Genomic DNA, 22,488 nt, shown 5'->3' with positions numbered 1-22,488 from the left:
CACTATATATATAAATGGGGGTTAGGTGTATTGCTCATGGACTCTTCCACACATAGCTGGAGCAGGAATCGTACCTGGGACCTCGGGAGTCCTAGGCAGGCTCACCACTGAGCCGCCAAGCTCCATCCAAGAGCACCGCTCAGAAGTATTAAATCAAACATCGAAACAATCAATCAACTGATTTCTCCGGCAGTATCTTAGTGATGTCTGTGGTGGCCTGCTGTTGTCCTTGGCAACCAGGCGTGCATTCGCTCTTACTCACCGCCAGGCGCAGCGCACGGTTCTCAGCTTTTAGCCGGCACATCTCCTTCTCCATGCTCTCCATCCTGGCCTGGGTCTCCTGCATTTTGTTATGCATGTCCGTGTTGCTGGCATGCATCCAGTTCAAGATGGTTGTGAAGCGCTCGCTCTCACTGCCGCTGGCAGCCATCTTTCCCAACAGGTCTGTAGGCCTCTCGCTCAGGGTGTCGACTGGAGTAGTGGCTCCGGAGGCGTGGGTAAAGGTCTGGTCCCTTTGGCCAGGTGGTTCATCTGTGGCATGGTCCCTTTGGCCAGGTGGTTCATCTGTGGTATGGTCCCTGTGGACAGGTGGTTCATCTGTGGCATGGTCCCTTTGGACAGGTGGTTCATCTGTGGCATGGTCCCTTTGGACAGGTGGTTCATCTGTGGCATGGTCCCTGTGGCCAGGTGGTTCATCTGTGGCATGGTCCCTGTGGCCAGGTGGTTCATCTGTGGCATGGTCCCTTTGGACAGGTGGTTCACCTGTGGCATGGTCCCTGTGGCCTGGTGGTTCACCTGTGTCTCTGTATGTCTGTCTGGTTATCATGGAGCTGGATATTTGCGGACAGGCCTCTTGAGGGGACGGGTCCATTCCTCAACCTTTGGGCTAAGGGGTCCGGTCCATTCCTCAACCTTTGGGCTGAGTGGTCCGGTCCATTCTTCAACCTTTGGGCTAAGGGGTCCGGTCCATTCCTCAACCTTTGGGCTGAGTGGTCCGGTCCATTCTTCAACCTTTGGGCTGAGTGGTCCGGTCCATTCTTCAACCTTTGGGCTAAGGGGTCCGGTCCATTCCTCAACCTTTGGGCTAAGGGGTCCGGTCCATTCCTCAACGTTTGGGCCGAGGGGGCCGGTCCAGTCCTCAACCTTTGGGCTAAGGGGTCCGGTCCATTCTTCAACCGTTGACAGTGGGGATCTTCGTGGCTCCAGTCGAGGATCCGTCCATTCCTTAGCATTTGGTTGTAGACGCGGTCGTGGCTCCTCTTCAGGTGCTTGTAGAGGTAGACCTGTGAAGTGAAGGCGTAAGAACAGTGGGAACAGTTAAAGATATGAGACGGCATTTCCTTTCCCTGACCGGCATCTATTTATCTGTTTATTATCTATAGTTATTCCTTTACTGCTTGCTGCTCTTGAAGTCTCTATGACACTCCAGAAAACAACTTACTTCAAAACCTGATATTGACTTATAAAAACGTTCTTGTCCGAGTCTCTTTTATGCTCACATGTTGAGATCCCTGATGTCATCAGTATGATGTCATAGTCTTGACATCATCAGATACTGTAGTACACACCGACAAGCACGCATGCAACGGATCTGAAATGGATCTCCATATATGGAGAGTGAGATATGTTGCTGCACGGAGGCTTTGGACAACCGCCGATCCAACCGACTCAATCAGCCCAAAGAAATAAAGGTGTAAGGTGTGGAAATAATCATAATATTGATCTGAAGTTATCGCCCAGCCTTTGGAAGTCATTATTTTGAACTATTTGATGCTTATCCACAGCCTAGGTCTTATTCCCGATACCTAAAGAAACTCACATGGCAAAAGAACGTGTAATAGCTGTGAATAAAGTGAGAGATTGGTCTCAAATTGAAGCCGTGTCACTGACATCACCAACCCTGCAGGCCCCTCAATGTTCACACAAATGTAACTTCCAAAAATTAGGAGACCAACAAAACCTGATTTGAGGAGGTGGAAACTGAATCGCGCTGGGTGCAAACTAATGCATGGCAGATGTGTCAATATCACATTTTGTTTTTCAGGGTGGTTTTAAAGGATGTGATAGATTGGCACTGCTTTAAGGCCTTCGCTAAGGTGTTCCACATTGTTGGTGGTATAGCAGGAGAACGGTGACCATACATAGCATTTTTTTGTTTTTTTTTAGAAACGTTTTTTACTGATTAGGTGCGTGGTCTACCTATGTTATTGTTTTTCTAGATTGATATTCCTATGCATTGTTATAGTGTTGTTGATGTACTGACATATTATCTTGCTTATTATAGTAACTAGTCCTTACCCGTTCAAAGATATGAGCTCCGAAATGATGTGCAGTGTGTGGATTATGGGATGTGCACTGTGCACACAGTATATGAGGGATGGAAAGTAACTTTAACTGGTGCTTGCATGCTAATGTAGGAGCATCAATGTAAGAAATACCCGTTCCATTTAACGGCTACAGAGATACTGTGTACCGATCTGCATGATTTTGGACAACATCTGTAAGAGGGCCAGAACCCCCCCCCCGCCCACCCGCCTGCCCGCCTGTGTGGGTTTGTGTGTGATTGTGCATGGCCTGAACAACAGCGCCCCTCCCTTAACATGTGTGGTCACAAAAGGTACTGTAGGCTAAATAGATATAGATACACCATAAAAATGCTATTATACAGCATACGATTTGTGAAAGTGACAAACGGGCTTCACAGTTATGTCAGGTGTGTTCATATGCTGATGGTGATGCGATTTCAGATCAATTGCTCCAGCCACCGAGGAGAAACGCTGAGACAGACAGACAGACAGACAGACAGACACTCACTCAGACATTCGCAAAATTATAGTATAGATGTGTATTACCTGCTTATTGTAAGTCGCTTTGGATTAAAAGCGTCTGCTAAATGCCTAAACTGTAAATTGTAGTTGTAATGACTTTGACCCTTTTGTGTGTCTTTGTGCGTCCAGAGTCCTTGGACCCGGCCCTGGACCCGTCCTCCCTGCCCCCCCCAGACCCCAGCCTGGGCTCTGGGAACTGTGTGGGCACCCCGGGAGACGCTGCCGGTAGGCCTGCTACACCAACACCTTTTATTTAACCTTTATTTAACCAGTAAAAACACTTTTCTTTCACGCAGAAAAGACAAAATACACATGTGGTTATAATAATATTGTCTCCACCAGCCGAAGGCAGGGGGAGAGTATGTTTTCGCCCCTGTCCGTACGTGCGTCCGTCCGTCCGTCCGTCCGTCCGTCCTCCGAGTTTGTTACCAGCTGATCTCCGGCGCCGTTGGCCCGGTCGCTGCCAAAATGAGCACACACACTCCCTGGATGCCAATTCAGAACCTCTGCCCCACATTTTTCAAATGGCCCTGATCTAGCGCCACCAGGAGGCCAATTTGTGCAAAACTACCTTTTGGCCAGTACTCCTACAGATTTTGTCCAAAAATCACGCAAATCGGTAGACAGTATCTCTACAGTCATGTGATCGACATGGATCTGTCTGATTGTCCATATTCCATCCTGATTGGCTGAGATTGGCTTTCAAAGTTTGTAAGGTTGGTCCATTTTGGACAAAATGCCTCAAATCACAAACGCAGAGTGCAATTAACATGAAATCGCTCACACACGTTCCCACTAGGCCGAGGAAGAAATGCCACTGACAACTTTGCAGGATTGATCAGTTTCAAACAAAATGCCTCAAATCAAACACAGTGTGCAATTGTAATGAAATTGTGCACGCACATTCGCAAAAGGCCAAGGAAGAAATTACACTACAAAATGTTCAAATCAGCCTCATGGTGGCGCCATGAAAGGTCTAAGATTGGTGAAGAACACATGCCACCCTTTTTACATTGGCCTATTATAGCACCACCAGGACGCGTGGCTGGTGGAGACCTGTGCTCGGAAGAGCACTTCTTCTAGTTATTAGTTTGCACCTTTTTGTTTTATGTACTGGAAGTCCTAAAAGGCCAAACTAGAAATGTAATGTGTATTGGTAATGCATGTTCAAGTAACGATCAACACGATCACATCGGTTAATCGCATATTATTTGAGTGACAAGAAATTGTTAAGTAAATAAAGATGTCTTAACGATGACGTCACAACTCTTAGGCGGTTCCGGCCCGGCGGCGGTGGTGGTGACGTCATCGTCGGCCACGCCCACCTGCTTCCGGGACGGGAACTGCTTCCTGAAGCTGCTGCAGGCGGAGACGGCCCGCATGGAGGGGTGGTGTCAACAGATGGAGGCGGAGACCAAGGACCTGGAGCTCTCTGAGGAGGGTAAGAGATGGGGTTAAAACCCATTCAGAACGGGTACACATTATTGTGTATCATTATTTGATGCTTTAACCATCGAAAAACAGCAGATATACAAGCTCACAGCGCGGCACCGAGTGCCGCGCTGCGAGCTTGTAGATCTGCTATTTTTTGAAAAATCGTGCCTTTTGAATCTTTCTAAGGTTTTTTGAAAAACCCTATGTTTCTACGTCAGTAATCTGGCCAGCCATCGTCAAAGAAAAGGTCCTTTTCACTTAACTGGAGCTCAGTTAGTCTGTTCTTGAGAGACCACTATGTCAGTGGTTCTCAAACCTTTTCATGTGAAGGACCCACAAAATGATATTTATTTGGCCACGGACCCCCATCTCAAAATATTTAGTTCCAGGGACCACCCCCAGAAGCAAAATTTGAGTTTGTATTCAAAGATTTGCACACATTTTCACGACTTTTTCAAAAATAGCAGATCTACATGCTCGCAGCGCGGCACTCGGTGCCGCGCTGTGAGCTTGTAGATCTGCTATTTTTCAATAGTTAAAGCATTCAATAATTCTAGGCCTAAATGGGTTTTTAAGGTTGGGGTTTTGGTTGGGGTTGGGTTTAGATTTAGGGTCGGGGTTGGGGTTAGAGACGGCCCGCATGGAGGGGTGGTGTCAGCAGATGGAGGCGGAGACCAAGGACCTGGAGCTGTCTGAGTTGGGGTTAGGGTTGGGTTAGGGTTGTGATCTTGTAGAACAGCTATTTTTGCCAAAACATCCAACCAACGCAGAATAGGGACACTAGGGTTCAAATGGTCCCGCTTGATTTCTGACCACTCCTGCCCGCCGCCGCAATGATTTCATTTTTGACCACCCGCACGACCTCGCAGACAATTCCTGTCCGTCCGCTCCCGCCCGCAACAAACACGTTATGCGCGTCCAACAGCCTCCCTCCCATCCCGTCCAAAGAATCTCAACTTGGATGACAAAAATCCAGCTTTGTTGAGGACGTTCGTTGGTTCATATACATATACTGTACTATACTGGACTGCTATTTAAACACTTATTCAAGTTGACAACAATAGTAGATCTGTAGTTAAGTGTGCCTGCCATGCAATGGCAAAACACTTATTAAGTGTGCCTGCCATGCAATGGCAAAACACTTATTGTACTTAAGTAAGTAAGTAAGTCAGTCAGTAAGTAATGTTCTTGCAAATTTCTGCACGTAATAACTGCCGCACAATTTACGCCACCCACGCAATATATACATCAAAACGTGCGGCTCGGCCGGGAATAGGTTGCTATTACTTTTCTTTCCGATCCGCGTTACCATGGCGACGTAATTCGCAAAAAACGACGCCCAAAAACCCCATTGACTTAGAATGGGGGACTCCGAAAAAAAAAAACAGAAACTTTGGCGCCACATAACTCTGCCATACTTTTGCCTAGCAACGTGATTTAAACTTTAAAATGCACACACAAAGTTGTTCTGGTCTTTTTCCGGCCAATAGGGATGAGCTGTAATTGATTAAGCCCCGCCCCCTCTGTAACAGGAAGTGTCCTTCGCCAAACAGGAAGTGCCTCTATAACTCATGAACGGTTTGTCGTACAGACTCGCGGCTGGTGTCATAAATTTTTTTTTTTCTCAAATTTTTTTTTTTCTCAAAAACATTTTTTTTCTCAATTTTTTTTTTCTCAAATTTTTTTTTTCTCTCTCAAAGATTTTTTTTTCTCAAAGATTTTTTTTTTCTCAATTTTTTTTTCTCAAAAAATGTTTTTTCTCAATTTTTTTTTCTCAAAAAATTTTTTTTCTCAAAAAATTTTTTTTCTCAAAAAACTTTTTTTTTTCTCAAAAAACTTTTTTTTCTCACAAAACATTTTTTTCTCAAAAAACTGTCGTTAAAGTGCGACCCGTGATAACGGCCAAAAATGCGCCAAAACGGCACTAATTAGTCGAAATGGCTGTGGGTGGTGTCTAATGAAGAACCATAATGTTAAAGCTTATGCAAAAAATGCTAATGTTAAAAAATGTAACGCTAATGCTAACACCAACCGCTACACAAGGTTGCACAGACTTAGCGAGCTGCAGGCACACTTAAAATTTCTTGGAAATTTTCTTTTCTAGTTATCTAGTTATCATGATGCATCGTTGGAATATGGGTCAAACATGCAACTTCTCGCTCAGTTCCCGTAATACTGGATGGCTATGGCGCTACTCTAAGTCCCAGAGCCTCGATGAAGGGAGGGATGTCACAGACAGACCGAGGGATGTCACAGACAGAGCTCTGGGTCAGACAGGGTTCTGGGTCAGACAGGGTTCTGGGTCAGACAGGGTTCTGGGTCAGACAGAGTTCTGGGTCAGACAGGGTTCTGGGTCAGACAGGGTTCTGGGTCAGACAGGGCTCTGGGTCAGAGGGTTCTGGGTCAGACAGGGCTCTGGGTCAGAGGGTTCTGGGTCAGACAGGGTTCTGGGTCAGACAGGGTTCTGGGTCAGAGGGTTCTGGGTCAGACAGGGTTCTGGGTCAGACAGGGTTCTGGGTCAGACAGGGTTCTGGGTCAGACAGAGTTCTGGGTCAGACAGTCAGGGTTCTGGGTCAGACAGGGTTCTGGGTCAGACAGGGTTCTGGGTCAGACAGGGCTCTGGGTCAGAGGGTTCTGGGTCAGACAGGGTTCTGGGTCAGACAGGGTTCTGGGTCAGACAGAGTTCTGGGTCAGACAGTCAGGGTTCTGGGTCAGACAGGGTTCTGGGTCAGACAGGGTTCTGGGTCAGACAGGGTTCTGGGTCAGACAGGGTTCTGGGTCAGACAGGGTTCTGGGTCAGACAGGGCTCTGGGTCAGACAGGGTTCTGGGTCAGACAGGGCTCTGGGTCAGACAGGGTTCTGGGTCAGACAGGGTTCTGGGTCAGACAGGGTTCTGGGTCAGACAGAGTTCTGGGTCAGACAGTCAGGGTTCTGGGTCAGACAGGGTTCTGGGTCAGAGGGTTCTGGGTCAGAGGGTTCTGGGTCAGACAGGGTTCTGGGTCAGACAGGGTTCTGGGTCAGACAGAGTTCTGGGTCAGACAGTCAGGGTTCTGGGTCAGACAGGGTTCTGGGTCAGAGGGTTCTGGGTCAGAGGGTTCTGGGTCAGACAGGGTTCTGGGTCAGACAGGGTTCTGGGTCAGACAGAGTTCTGGGTCAGACAGTCAGGGTTCTGGGTCAGACAGGGTTCTGGGTCAGACAGGGTTCTGGGTCAGAGGGTTCTGGGTCAGACAGGGTTCTGGGTCAGAGGGTTCTGGGTCAGACAGGGTTCTGGGTCAGACAGGGTTCTGGGTCAGACAGGGTTCTGGGTCAGACAGACAGGGTTCTGGGTCAGACAGGGTTCTGGGTCAGACTGGGTTCTGGGTCAGACAGGGTTCTGGGTCAGACAGGGTTCTGGGTCAGACAGACAGGGTTCTGGGTCAGACAGGGTTCTGGGTCAGACAGGGTTCTGGGTCAGACAGGGTTCTGGGTCAGAGGGTTCTGGGTCAGACAGGGTTCTGGGTCAGACAGGGTTCTGGGTCAGAGGGTTCTGGGTCAGACAGGGTTCTGGGTCAGACAGGGTTCTGGGTCAGACAGGGTTCTGGGTCAGAGGGTTCTGGGTCAGAGGGTTCTGGGTCAGACTGACAGCCTCATTACTGCTGATAGACGGCAGCAGCTTCTCATTAGTTCTTATTCTCATAGGTTCAGCTGGAATCCACTCCTCTTGCTCTTTAGAAGAGGAATAAAAAAAGAAAGAAAGAAAACTTTCCCACTTTAGTTTCAAATGGGTTGCGTTTCCTCCTGGGCCTTGAACCTGCTCCAGAGCAGAGACGTGTAGATCTGCTATTTTTGAAAAATCGTGTCTTTTGAATCCTTCTAAGGTTTTTTGAAAAACCCTATGTTTCTACGTCAGTAATCTGGCGAGCCATCGTCAAAGAAAAGGTCCTTTTCACTTAACTGGAGCTCAGTTAGTCTGTTCTTGAGAGACCACTATGTCAGTGGTTCTCAAACCATTTCATGTGAAGGACCCCCAAAATGATATTTATTTGGCCACGGACGCCCATCTCAAAATATTTAGTTCCAGGAACCACCCAGAAGCAAAATTTGAGTTACAAATGTTTGCTTTGAAAATGCATATATTCAAAGATTAGCACACATTTTCACGACTTTTTCAAAAATAGCAGATCTACAAGCTCGCAGCGCGGCACTCGGTGCCGCGCTGTGAGCTTGTAGATCTGCTATTTTTCAATAGTTAAAGCATTCAATAATTCGAGACCTAAATGAGACGTGGAAAAGATAATTTTTTATTTGCCTAATCCCTCATCAAAAGGGGATTGTACTGCTAACAAGTGTGGTTGAAAAGAATGTTTTTGTTTTTGCTTTAGAATATTATGAACTGAGAGTCAGGGTAGGGCAAGGCTGTCTTGTCTTGTCTTGTGTGTCTTTGTTGTAGGACCATGAAGAGTCTTATAGACTAGTAAAATATCCTAAAGGTAACTGGTAGCCAATGCAATGATTCTAAAACTGGAGTAATGTGTTCCCACATCGTGTGTGTGTGTGTGTGTGTGTGTGTGTGTGTGTGTGTGTGTGTGTGTGTGTGTGTGTGTGTGTGTGTGTGTGTGTGTGTGTGTGTGTGTGTGTGCGCGTGCGCGTGCGCGTGCGTGTGTGTAGTCTTGGGGACGATCCGCAGTGCGGTGGGCTCCGCCCAGCTTCTCATGGCCCAGAAGTTCCAGCAGTTCAGAGGCCTCTGTAACGAGAACCTGGTGAGTGACCGACGTAACGCTTTAAATATCTGTTAAAGAACCTGGTGAGTGACCCACGTAACGCTTTAAATGTCTGTTAAAGAACCTGGTGAGTGACCCACGTAACGCTTTAAATATCTGTTAAAGAACCTGGTGAGTGACCCACGGAACGCTTTAAATGTCTGTTAAAGAACCTGGTGAGTGACCCACGTAACGCTTTATATATCTGTTAAAGAACCTGGTGAGTGACCCACGTAACGCTATAGATATCTGTTAAAGAACCTGGTGAGTGACCCACGTAACGCTTTATATATCTGTTAAAGAACCTGGTGAGTGACCCACGTAACGCTTTAAATATCTGTTAAAGAACCTGGTGAGTGACCCACGTAACGCTTTAAATATCTGTTAAAGAACCTGGTGAGTGACCCACGTAACGCTTTAAATATCTGTTAAAGAACCTGGTGAGTGACCCACGTAACGCTTTAAATATCTGTTAAAGAACCTGGTGAGTGACCCACGGAACGCTTTAAATATCTGTTAAAGAACCTGGTGAGTGACCCACGGAACGCTTTAAATATCTGTTAAAGAACCTGGTGAGTGACCCACGTAACGCTTTAGATATCTGTTAAAGAACCTGGTGAGTGACCCACGTAACGCTTTAAATATCTGTTAAAGAACCTGGTGAGTGACCCACAGAACGCTTTAAATATCTGTTAAAGAACCTGGTGAGTGACCCACGAAACGCTTTAAATATCTGTTAAAGAACCTGGTGAGTGACCCACGTAACGCTTTAAATGTCTGTTAAAGAACCTGGTGAGTGACCCACGTAACGCTTTAGATATCTGTTAAAGAACCTGGTGAGTGACCCACGTAACGCTTTAAATATCTGTTAAAGAACCTGGTGAGTGACCCACGTAACGCTTTAAATATCTGTTAAAGAACCTGGTGAGTGACCCACGAAACGCTTTAAATATCTGTTAAAGAACCTGGTGAGTGACCCACGTAACGCTTTAAATATCTGTTAAAGAACCTGGTGAGTGACCCACGTAACGCTTTAAATGTCTGTTAAAGAACCTGGTGAGTGACCCACGTAACGCTTTAAATATCTGTTAAAGAACCTGGTGAGTGACCCACGGAACGCTTTAAATATCTGTTAACGCTTTAAATATCTGTTAAAGAACCTGGTGAGTGACCCACGTAACGCTTTAAATATCTGTTAACGCTTTAAATATCTGTTAAAGAACCTGGTGAGTGACCCACGTAACGCTTTAAATATCTGTTAACGCTTTAAATATCTGTTAAAGAACCTGGTGAGTGACCCACGTAACGCTTTAAATATCTGTTAACGCTTTAAATATCTGTTAAAGAACCTGGTGAGTGACCCACGTAACGCTTTAAATATCTGTTAAAGAACCTGGTGAGTGACCCACGTAACGCTTTACATATCTGTTAAAGAACCTGGTGAGTGACCCACGTAACGCTTTAAATATCTGTTAAAGAACCTGGTGAGTGACCCACGGAACGCTTTAGATATCTGTTAAAGAACCTGGTGAGTGACCCACGTAACGCTTTACATATCTGTTAAAGAACCTGGTGAGTGACCCACGGAACGCTTTAAATATCTGTTAAAGAACCTGGTGAGTGACCCACGTAACGCTTTAAATATCTGTTAAAGAACCTGGTGAGTGACCCACGTAACGCTTTAAATATCTGTTAAAGAACCTGGTGAGTGACCCACGGAACGCTTTAAATATCTGTTAAAGAACCTGGTGAGTGACCCACGTAACGCTTTAGATATCTGTTAAAGAACCTGGTGAGTGACCCACGTAACGCTTTAAATATCTGTTAAAGAACCTGGTGAGTGACCCACGGAACGCTTTAAATATCTGTTAAAGAACCTGGTGAGTGACCCACGGAACGCTTTAAATATCTGTTAAAGAACCTGGTGAGTGACCCACGTAACGCTTTAAATATCTGTTAAAGAACCTGGTGAGTGACCCACGTAACGCTTTAAATATCTGTTAAAGAACTTGGTGAGTGACCCACGTAACGCTTTACATATCTGTTAAAGAACCTGGTGAGTGACCCACGTAACGCTTTACATATCTGTTAAAGAACCTGGTGAGTGACCCACGTAACGCTTTAAATATCTGTTAAAGAACCTGGTGAGTGACCCACGTAACGCTTTAAATATCTGTTAAAGAACCTGGTGAGTGACCCACGTAACGCTTTAAATATCTGTTAAAGAACCTGGTGAGTGACCCACGTAACGCTTTAAATATCTGTTAACTCTTTAAATATCTGTTAAAGAACCTGGTGAGTGACCCACGTAACGCTTTAAATATCTGTTAACTCTTTAAATATCTGTTAAAGAACCTGGTGAGTGACCCACGTAACGCTTTAAATATCTGTTAAAGAACCTGGTGAGTGACCCACGTAACGCTTTAAATATCTGTTAAAGAACCTGGTGAGTGACCCACGGAACGCTTTAAATGTCTGTTAAAGAACCTGGTGAGTGACCCACGTAACGCTTTACATATCTGTTAAAGAACCTGGTGAGTGACCCACGTAACGCTTTAAATATCTGTTAAAGAACCTGGTGAGTGACCCACGTAACGCTTTACATATCTGTTAAAGAACCTGGTGAGTGACCCACGTAACGCTTTAAATATCTGTTAAAGAACCTGGTGAGTGACCCACGGAACGCTTTAAATATCTGTTAAAGAACCTGGTGAGTGACCCACGGAACGCTTTAAATATCTGTTAAAGAACCTGGTGAGTGACCCACGTAACGCTTTAAATATCTGTTAAAGAACCTGGTGAGTGACCCACGTAACGCTTTAAATGTCTGTTAAAGAACCTGGTGAGTGACCCACGGAACGCTTTAAATATCTGTTAAAGAACCTGGTGAGTGACCCACGGAACGCTTTAAATATCTGTTAAAGAACCTGGTGAGTGACCCACGTAACGCTTTAAATATCTGTTAAAGAACCTGGTGAGTGACCCACGTAACGCTTTAAATATCTGTTAACTCTTTAAATATCTGTTAAAGAACCTGGTGAGTGACCCACGTAACGCTTTAAATATCTGTTAAAGAACCTGGTGAGTGACCCACGGAACGCTTTAAATATCTGTTAAAGAACCTGGTGAGTGACCCACGTAACGCTTTAGATATCTGTTAAAGAACCTGGTGAGTGACCCACGTAACGCTTTAAATATCTGTTAAAGAACCTGGTGAGTGACCCATGTAACACTTTAAATATCTGTTAACTCTTTAGATATCTGTTAAAGAACCTGGTGAGTGACCCACGGAACGCTTTAAATATCTGTTAACTCTTTAGATATCTGTTAAAGAACCTGGTGAGTGACCCACGGAACGCTTTAAATATCTGTTAAAGAACCTGGTGAGTGACCCACGGAACGCTTTAAATATCTGTTAAAGAACCTGGTGAGTGACCCACGTAACGCTTTAAATATCTGTTAACTCTTTAAATATCTGTTAAAGAACCTGGTGAGTGACCCACGGAACGCTTTAGATATCTGTTAAAGAACCTGGTGAGTGACCCACGGAACGCTTTAAATATCTGTTAAAGAACCTGGTGAGTGACCCACGTAACGCTTTAAATATCTGTTAAAGAACCTGGTGAGTGACCCACGTAACGCTTTAAATATCTGTTAAAGAACCTGGTGAGTGACCCACGTAACGCTTTAAATATCTGTTAAAGAACCTGGTGAGTGACCCACGTAACGCTTTAAATATCTGTTAAAGAACCTGGTGAGTGACCCACGTAACGCTTTAAATGTCTGTTAAAGAACCTGGTGAGTGACCCACGTAACGCTTTAGATATCTGTTAAAGAACCTGGTGAGTGACCCACAGAACGCTTTAAATATCTGTTAAAGAACCTGGTGAGTGACCCACGTAACGCTTTAAATATCTGTTAAAGAACCTGGTGAGTGACCCACGGAACGCTTTAAATGTCTGTTAAAGAACCTGGTGAGTGACCCACGGAACGCTTTAAATATCTGTTAAAGAACCTGGTGAGTGACCCACGGAACGCTTTAAATATCTGTTAAAGAACCTGGTGAGTGACCCACGGAACGCTTTAAATATCTGTTAAAGAACCTGGTGAGTGACCCACGTAACGCTTTAAATATCTGTTAAAGAACCTGGTGAGTGACCCACGGAACGCTTTAAATGTCTGTTAAAGAACCTGGTGAGTGACCCACGGAACGCTTTAAATATCTGTTAAAGAACCTGGTGAGTGACCCACGTAACGCTTTAGATATCTGTTAAAGAACCTGGTGAGTGACCCACGTAACGCTTTAGATATCTGTTAAAGAACCTGGTGAGTGACCCACAGAACGCTTTAAATATCTGTTAAAGAACCTGGTGAGTGACCCACGTAACACTTTAAATATCTGTTAAAGAACCTGGTGAGTGACCCACAGAACGCTTTAAATATCTGTTAAAGAACCTGGTGAGTGACCCACGTAACGCTTTAAATATCTGTTAAAGAACCTGGTGAGTGACCCACGGAACGCTTTATATATCTGTTAAAGAACCTGGTGAGTGACCCACGGAACGCTTTAAATATCTGTTAAAGAACCTGGTGAGTGACCCACGGAACGCTTTAAATGTCTGTTAAAGAACCTGGTGAGTGACCCACGTAACGCTTTAAATGTCTGTTAAAGAACCTGGTGAGTGACCCACGGAACGCTTTAAATGTCTGTTAAAGAACCTGGTGAGTGACCCACGGAACGCTTTAAATATCTGTTAAAGAACCTGGTGAGTGACCCACGTAACGCTTTAAATATCTGTTAAAGAACCTGGTGAGTGACCCACGTAACGCTTTAAATATCTGTTAAAGAACCTGGTGAGTGACCCACGGAACGCTTTAAATATCTGTTAAAGAACCTGGTGAGTGACCCACGTAACGCTTTAAATGTCTGTTAAAGAACCTGGTGAGTGACCCACGAAACGCTTTAAATATCTGTTAAAGAACCTGGTGAGTGACCCACGTAACGCTTTAAATATCTGTTAAAGAACCTGGTGAGTGACCCACGTAACGCTTTAAATATCTGTTAAAGAACCTGGTGAGTGACCCACGTAACGCTTTAAATATCTGTTAAAGAACCTGGTGAGTGACCCACGTAACGCTTTAAATATCTGTTAAAGAACCTGGTGAGTGACCCACGTAACGCTTTAAATATCTGTTAAAGAACCTGGTGAGTGACCCACGTAACGCTTTAAATATCTGTTAAAGAACCTGGTGAGTGACCCACGTAACGCTTTAAATATCTGTTAAAGAACCTGGTGAGTGACCCACGTAACGCTTTACATATCTGTTAAAGAACCTGGTGAGTGACCCACGTAACGCTTTAAATATCTGTTAAAGAACCTGGTGAGTGACCCACGTAACGCTTTAAATATCTGTTAAAGAACCTGGTGAGTGACCCACGTAACGCTTTAAATATCTGTTAAAGAACCTGGTGAGTGACCCACGTAACGCTTTAAATATCTGTTAAAGAACCTGGTGAGTGACCCACGTAACGCTTTAGATATCTGTTAAAGAACCTGGTGAGTGACCCACGGAACGCTTTAGATATCTGTTAAAGAACCTGGTGAGTGACCCACGTAACGCTTTAAATATCTGTTAAAGAACCTGGTGAGTGACCCACGAAACGCTTTAAATATCTGTTAAAGAACCTGGTGAGTGACCCACGGAACGCTTTAAATATCTGTTAAAGAACCTGGTGAGTGACCCACGTAACACTTTAAATATCTGTTAAAGAACCTGGTGAGTGACCCACGTAACGCTTTAGATATCTGTTAAAGAACCTGGTGAGTGACCCACGTAACGCTTTAAATATCTGTTAAAGAACCTGGTGAGTGACCCACGTAACGCTTTAGATATCTGTTAACGCTTTAAATATCTGTTAACTCTTTAAATATCTGTTGACTCTTTAAATATCTGTTAAAGAACCTGGTGAGTGACCCACGTAACGCTTTAGATATCTGTTAAAGAACCTGGTGAGTGACCCACGTAACGCTTTAAATATCTGTTAAAGAACCTGGTGAGTGACCCACGTAACGCTTTAGATATCTGTTAACTCTTTAAATATATGTTAAAGAACCTGGTGAGTGACCCACGAAACGCTTTAAATATCTGTTAACTCCATAACATTTATAGTTTTACATATAGATGGAACTCTTTCTTTAAATATCTGATTTTAAATACTCTTTGACTCTGAAGTGCCATCTAATGGATGTATTGTGTAACTTCTACACCAGGGGCGTCCAGACTGTTTTCAAAGGGGCCCACATTAGAAACTATTAAAACACCCAAGGGTCGACTCTATCTGGCAAAATCGAACAATAACAAAGTCACATTCATTATGCATCGCAATTACATTATTTTATTTAACTATCATCATCAATATTTAATATCAATGGTCTTTTGTCATGTGTGTGCTCTGAACAAAACACACATAACTCACATTACCAAATGTAACCAGACGTACAAGGTATGAAAAAAAGCCTTTCTTTGACTGCTTCAGAATGAGACAACAGGGAACAAGGAATTCCTGACAAATACTATACATAATATGATACTTTAAAATACTCTTGTTTGACGGTGCTGGCGGGCCGTTGATAGTATAATTTGAGGGCCGCAGTTGGCCCCCGGGCCTCACCTTGGACACCCCTTGGTCTACTCCAACATAAAGTACACATCAACGTTACGTGAGCAGTGACTGTTGGATGGTTTTGAAGCGGTGGTATGTTTTTCAACCAGCTTTATTTCTCCCCTGTTGTTTCCAGAACGTGGAGGCCAACCCAGTGACTGTTGGATGGTTTTGAAGCGGCGGTATGTTTTTCAACCAGCTTTATTTCTCCCCTGTTGTTTCCAGAACGTGGAGGCCAACCCGCGGCCCACGGCCCAGGATCTGGCCGGGTTCTGGGACCTGCTGCAGCTCACCATCGAGGACATCAGCATGAAGTTCGATGAGCTCTACCAGCTGAAGGCCAACAACTGGCAGCTGCCCGAGAATACCCACAAGAAGGTACTAGCCACTTTAAGCAATGGACTGCTATGGCAGGCGGCGACGGTAACCGGAAAAGATTAGCGCTCGATAGATCAACCTGCCGCCGTCGCAGCCGTCTGTACTACGCCAGAAACTACCTTTCCACGTTGTGGCTAGAACGTCTGCTGCATAGACGCGTCGCCATGGGAACCAAATAGTTCAGTAAAAGGGGTGGGACCCTCCGTCGCTGACGGCTGTTTTGACTGCTTACGTCATAGCAGCCGGGGGTGGGGGGGGGGACCATGGTGATGGAGAGGGCCACTATATTTCCACACTCACTCCAGAGGACCACTATATTTCCACACTCACTCCAGAGGACCACTATATTTACACACTCACTCCAGAGGACCACTATATTTACACACTCACCCCAGAGGACCACTATATTTACACACTCACTCCAGATGACCACTATATTTACACACTCACCCCAGATGACCACTATATTTACACACTCACTCCAGAGGACCACTATATTTACACACTCACCCCAGATGACCACTATATTTACACACTCACTCCAGATGACCACTATATTTACACACTCACCCCAGATGACCACTATATTTACACACTCACTCCAGATGACCACTATATTTACACACTCACCCCAGATGACCACTATATTTACACACTCACTCCAGAGGACCACTATATTTACACACTCACTCCAGATGACCACTATATTTACACACTCACTCCAGATGACCACTATATTTACACACTCACTCCAGAGGACCACTATATTTACACACTCACCCCAGATGACCACTATATTTACACACTCACTCCAGAGGACCACTATATTTACACACTCACCCCAGAGGACCACTATATTTACACACTCACCCCAGATGACCACTATATTTACACACTCACTCCAGATGACCACTATATTTACACACTCACCCCAGATGACCACTATATTTACACACTCACTCCAGATGACCACTATATTTACACACTCACTCCAGATGACCACTATATTTACACACTCACTCCAGAGGACCACTATATTTACACACTCACTCCAGATGACCACTATATTTACACACTCACTCCAGATGACCACTATATTTACACACTCACCCCAGATGACCACTATATTTACACACTCACTCCAGATGACCACTATATTTACACCTTCACTCCAGATGACCACTATATTTACACACTCACTCCAGATGACCACTATATTTACACACTCACCCCAGATGACCACTATATTTACACACTCACTCCAGAGGACCACTATATTTACACACTCACCCCAGAGGGCCACATATCTGCAAACATAGCCGATCTACAAGCTCAAAAGTGTAGATTTTTGCTACTTATGATTTGGAATCCTGAATTATCTTTTGTTGTTTTTGAATTGGAATCCTGAAATGTAACATTTTGATTTAATTACAAATGCGTTTAGTTATACTTATGTTAACTTTATGAACTTAAATACAAATACATTGGACATAAAAAGAAATACTAACATTTTAATACTACTATAATACTGCCCCTAGTTGCCCATGTAACTGTCTGGAAGCTTCCTATGCACACACTTTCCTCATGCACTTGATTGAGTCACATTCTAGGAATCTTAGTTTGAGCCTGAGAGAAAAGATGATTGGTTTCCTGTCTTGTTTCTCAATCTCAGCATACAGCAAGGTTACATCTGCAGAATTATAAGAAGAAGTGATTCTCAAACATTTTGTCTCGGGTCGCCCCTGTAAATATAACTTTTTCATCCACGGCAACCCCTGAATGACTTTGTTACTTTGTTGGATCTTTTGTTATCCAGTATATACAGTATATACAGTATATACTGGCAGGCATTGACACTAAGGCTTGCCCACCTGCTGCCCCCGGCAGGTAAATCAAACGTTCGGGCAGGTGAAGTTTGCTTTCAGGTTGCCTGACCGGGCAAGTGCTCATTTTAGAGGGGACGCAACCGTCTATAAACACTACACAAGATACAGTATCTGTCTAAACACCTGAACGTGGCCAGAGTGTCTCTGTCTTCTGGTCTGTGGAATGTAAAATAAGAGCACTGTTTACCTAGAATGTGTTGTTGTCACTCTTGCAACACTTAAAAATATAAACTAGGTGTGAACCTGTAGTCATATTCAATCACAGCTATGAAGGTATTTGGATACAAATGTAGGTACACTGTTTGACATTTATCACACAGCCCCAGGGGGTATAAAAAAGTGTTAAATTGAGCAGTAATTAAAATCTTACCTATCATTTTATAATAGAAGATATGCTTTTCGGGCAAGTGGGCATGACCTTTGGGCAAGTAGAGCATGACCTATACTTGCCCGATGGGCAAGTGCCTCTGAGACCTTAGTGTCAACCCCTGTTTACTGTACACACAATATGTAAATCTTTCCCCCAGAGAGGAAAACAGGAGAGAATATCTGCTTCCATTAGGCCAGACTGAAACATTTTGTAAGCTATTTTTCACTCGGTGTCAATTATCTAATGTAATCCTGGTTGCTACACTCCCTCTGCCAACCGGGGGAGACAAGGGACTGACCTCATGCTTCCTTCTATGCATGAGGAGTCCAAGATGATTCTTTTCACCTGACAGGGGGGAGTTTCCATGGTTGGACGTAGCGCGTTATTCCAACCAGTTCCTTTCCCCTCCATCAGGCGCCCCTGGCTGGCCAGGGGGAGGCAGTATAGAGACCAGGATTACTGCATGTTTTCTGTGAGGGTATCTACCCTAGGAGACACGGGGAGAACATGCAAATTCCACACAGAAAGGCCCTTTTCACCATGCCCACCTAGGGTGTGGGCACTGATAATGCGAGGAGGTAACTTTTATACTTTTCTCTCTCTCTCTCTCCCAGGAGGAGGTAACTTTTATACTTTTCTCTCTCTCTCTCTCTCCCAGGAGGAGAAGAAGAGAACTTTTATACTTTTCTCTCTCTTCTCTCCCAGGAGGAGGTAACTTTTATACTTTTCTCTCTCTCTCTCTCTCCCAGGAGGAGGTAACTTTTATACTTCTCTCTCTCTCTCTCCCAGGAGGAGGTAACTTTTATACTTTTCTCTCTCTCTCTCTCTCTCCCAGGAGGAGGTAACTTTTATACTTTTCTCTCTCTCTCTCTCTCCCAGGAGGAGGTAACTTCTATAATTTTCTCTCTCTCTCTCTCCCAGGAGGAGGTAACTTTTATACTTTTCTCTCTCTCTCTCTCCCAGGAGGAGAAGAGGAGGTAACTTCTATACTTTTCTCTCTCTCTCTCTCCCAGGAGGAGAAGAGGAGGTAACTTCTATACTTTTCTCTCTCTCTCTCCCAGGAGAAGGTAACTTTTATACTTTTCTCTCTCTCTCTCCCAGGAGGAGAAGAGGAGGTAACTTCTATACTTTTCTCTCTCTCTCTCCCAGGAGGAGGTAACTTTTATACTTTTCTCTCTCTTCTCTCCCAGGAGGAGGTAACTTTTATACTTTTCTCTCTCTTCTCTCCCAGGAGGAGAAGAAGTGCGTCCCGTCGGCGGCGCCCAAGCGGTGCGGTCGCCCCAAGCTGTCTGCGGGCGGGAAGGAGGCGGGGCCTCGCAGCGTGGACGCCACGGCGGCCGACAAGCAGCGGCAGGAGGCGCGCAAGCGCCTGATGGCGGCCAAGAGGGCGGCGTCCGTACGACAGAACTCTGCCACCGAGAGCCAGGACAGCATCGAGATCTACGTTCCCGAGGCCCAGACCCGCCTCTGAGAGGAGGACACGCCTCCAAACTCCTCCCCCTCCTTCTGACCCCGCCCTTGAGCTGCTTGCACACTGCTGCGCTTTTTATCGTTGCGTTTTGGAAATCCGCAAAAAAAAAATAATAATAATCACGCCAAGGAGAGAGCAAGGAACCCAGTGGTGACTGTTGCGAAAATCCGCAAAAAAAATCTACCCTGGTCCCGAAAATAAAATACGAAGCGGGATGGCAGTGTTGCAAACGTGATTGACATAAACGTGAGGTTGCCTTTTTTTTTTTTTTTACTTGCTCCAATATGCGGGCTGAAAAAATCGCAGCAGTGTGTAACGACCTTGAGCCCAAGAAGGAACCAAGAGTCCAAACCTTCCCTGACAGAAAACAACAAAAAGGGGTCCGGGGATTGGATGGGGGGGGGGGGCTCGGGCCCCCATGGTGGGGGTGATGGGTGGGGGCTGACGCAGCAGATGGGACATGGGTGGGGGGACATAATGGGAGGGGTGGGGGGGGGGGGGCGGGGCGGGACAGATGGTGTTCGGGACAATGCCCCCCCCCCGCCGGCCCCCCCTGTCTTCAAACCAAACCCTGCCACGGGACCGAAAAAAAAGAAGAAAAAAGAAAACACAGAAAATTAAAAAAGCCCTTGACAGACAGATGTTTAATACTATTGTTATTACTATTGACACAGTTATTATGATATTGTTATTATTATTGTTACCCCCCCCCCCTAAATATATCAGACTGTCTTAAATGTGCGAGGAGCGTCTTGGACTTTAAAGACTGAAGAATCGCCCTTCCTACCTTCGTCCGAAACTCCTGAGTCTTCGCTTTGGACCGCCAGTTGAGCTACCACACACACACACACACACACACACACACACACACACACACACACACACACACACACACACACACACACACACACACACACACACACAGTATTGCTACACTCGTGAGGACTTCAAAAGAACGGCATTGAAAATCGTCCTAAAAGTAGTAGTGTAATGCTGTTTTCCGTTGTGCCGCATTACTAGGATTTTAAAAGAGCCTTTAAGCCTAACCTCTTAAGTGTCTATTACCCTAAACCCAAACCCTCACCTGAATCTGGTCCTAATTTAATTACAACAAACCAACAAACGATCTGTTTTAGCCAATACAAAAACCAAAACATTTCTCTTGTGAGGACCGTAATAGTGGTTCCTCGACAATGTCCTATTTCTCCAAATTCTGTTATCCTTGCAAGTATGGTAATACGAGTGTACACACGCCCACACACACACACACACACACACACACACACACACACACACACACACACACACACACACACACACACACTCAGGACCCATGTTGCAGGTTAACTCGATGTCCACAGAGTCTTCCTGTTTGTAATTTCGCCTGATTTTTTATTTATACATTAATTGTCGCACGACCGGCAGATCTACAAGCTCACTGCTAGCGGGTTGCAGCGGTCTAATCAGGCACATCGATTTATCGTTCAAAACAATGAAATTCTTTTTACGATGATTCATTGATGTATAATAAAAAAGAAATTGACAAGAAGGAATCCCAAAAAAAAAAAAGAAAACCTGTGCTTCTCGATTATTAGATTAATCGGGGAAAAGGTACATATTTTAAGAACATAACAGATGGATCAGTGGCAGTTGTAGAACTATGTGCATTGTTCATACGTATCCTACTTCTGACACCATGGTTTATGTGGCAATCACCACATCAAACAGCAGTTCCTGAATGGAGAGCTTGTAGATCTATTTCTGGACGTTTGCAACAGAGTCTTAAGTCGAGCGGTCGACTGCCACTCATCCGGGGGGGGGGGGGGGGGGGGGATTGAGAACGGTTGTAGGAAAACGTGAGACGGTGTGGATGGTTCGACCACCTCAGAGGGTTTCGGTGTGGATGGTTCGACCACCTCAGAGGGTTTTAGAGAGATCCAGAGGACCCGGCAGTAGCATAAATATATTATTATAAATAATCACAATCCTCTGGTTATTTATTTATAAGCATCTTTCATGTGTTCTATAATAATAGACCAGGTCCTTTTTTTTTCTTTAGGAATACTAAAAACGGTCAGTGTTCAAAAAGTACCACGGTAGTTCTTTTTTAGTTTTTATATACAGTATATATAGACCAAGTAATGTTTTTATATACAGTATATATAGACCAAGTAACGCGCACTGTCATGATAATTACTATAAATCACTCGATGCAATCATTTGAAAAAAATCGAACGAAAAAAAAATCCACTTCTGTTAAGATAATTTTTTTCACAAACACACTCCGCTGTTTGTTCTGTAGAGTTGACCCGTCGCTTTTTAACTCTTATATTTGATTATTCTTCTATTGGGGGGGGGGGGGGGGGGAGCCAAGGCCAGTCGACCTGCGCTGCGGAGGAATGTATGATCACGCTCTACATCATGGGACTTCAACAGGGGGTCCAGGACCCCTGGGGGGTCCTCAGAGTTACTACAGGGGGTCCTCCAAATCTTTGTGTGATAGAAACCTTTTTCTTCTCCTTTTTTTATATTAACCACTTGAACCCTTAAGGTACATAATCTGAGAACTGTAGCCAAAAATAGTTTTTTCTGCAAAGAGGTTTGGTGTAGAGGGGAGAAAGAGCAGACCAAGTACAAAGTGAAAGGTCAAGTTTGTTAAGTAGTGACGGTTCAAGTGGTTAAATATCTGAAAACACAAATTGACATGAATCTAAAATA

At 44.8% G+C, this 22,488-nt stretch overlaps 1 protein-coding gene across 1 annotated transcript in view; it reads left to right on the top strand.

Annotated features, from left to right (window-relative positions):
* The window catches only part of LOC308291800 (disks large-associated protein 4-like), a gene marked incomplete at its 5' end in the record, with an annotated part of 125,952 nt that extends 105,819 nt beyond the window's left edge, over window positions 1-20,133 (top strand). Inside the window, 5 exons of the mRNA XM_080733932.1 lie at window positions 2,958-3,053; window positions 4,102-4,269; window positions 8,910-9,001; window positions 15,891-16,043; window positions 19,531-20,133. Of these exons, the coding sequence (XP_080590058.1) occupies window positions 2,958-3,053; window positions 4,102-4,269; window positions 8,910-9,001; window positions 15,891-16,043; window positions 19,531-19,770 (749 nt within the window). The 3' untranslated portion in view covers window positions 19,771-20,133. The remainder of the gene's footprint in view (window positions 1-2,957; window positions 3,054-4,101; window positions 4,270-8,909; window positions 9,002-15,890; window positions 16,044-19,530) is intronic.
* Window positions 20,134-22,488: the final 2,355 nt, after the last annotated feature.

This window comes from Nannobrachium achirus, assembly GCF_963921795.1.
Source record: "Nannobrachium achirus genome assembly, chromosome: 9".
In the NCBI taxonomy this organism is placed as follows: domain Eukaryota; kingdom Metazoa; phylum Chordata; class Actinopteri; order Myctophiformes; family Myctophidae; genus Nannobrachium; species Nannobrachium achirus.
The sequence above is the reverse complement of the archived record's forward strand: the minus strand, read 5'-3'. Positions and strand labels throughout refer to the sequence as shown.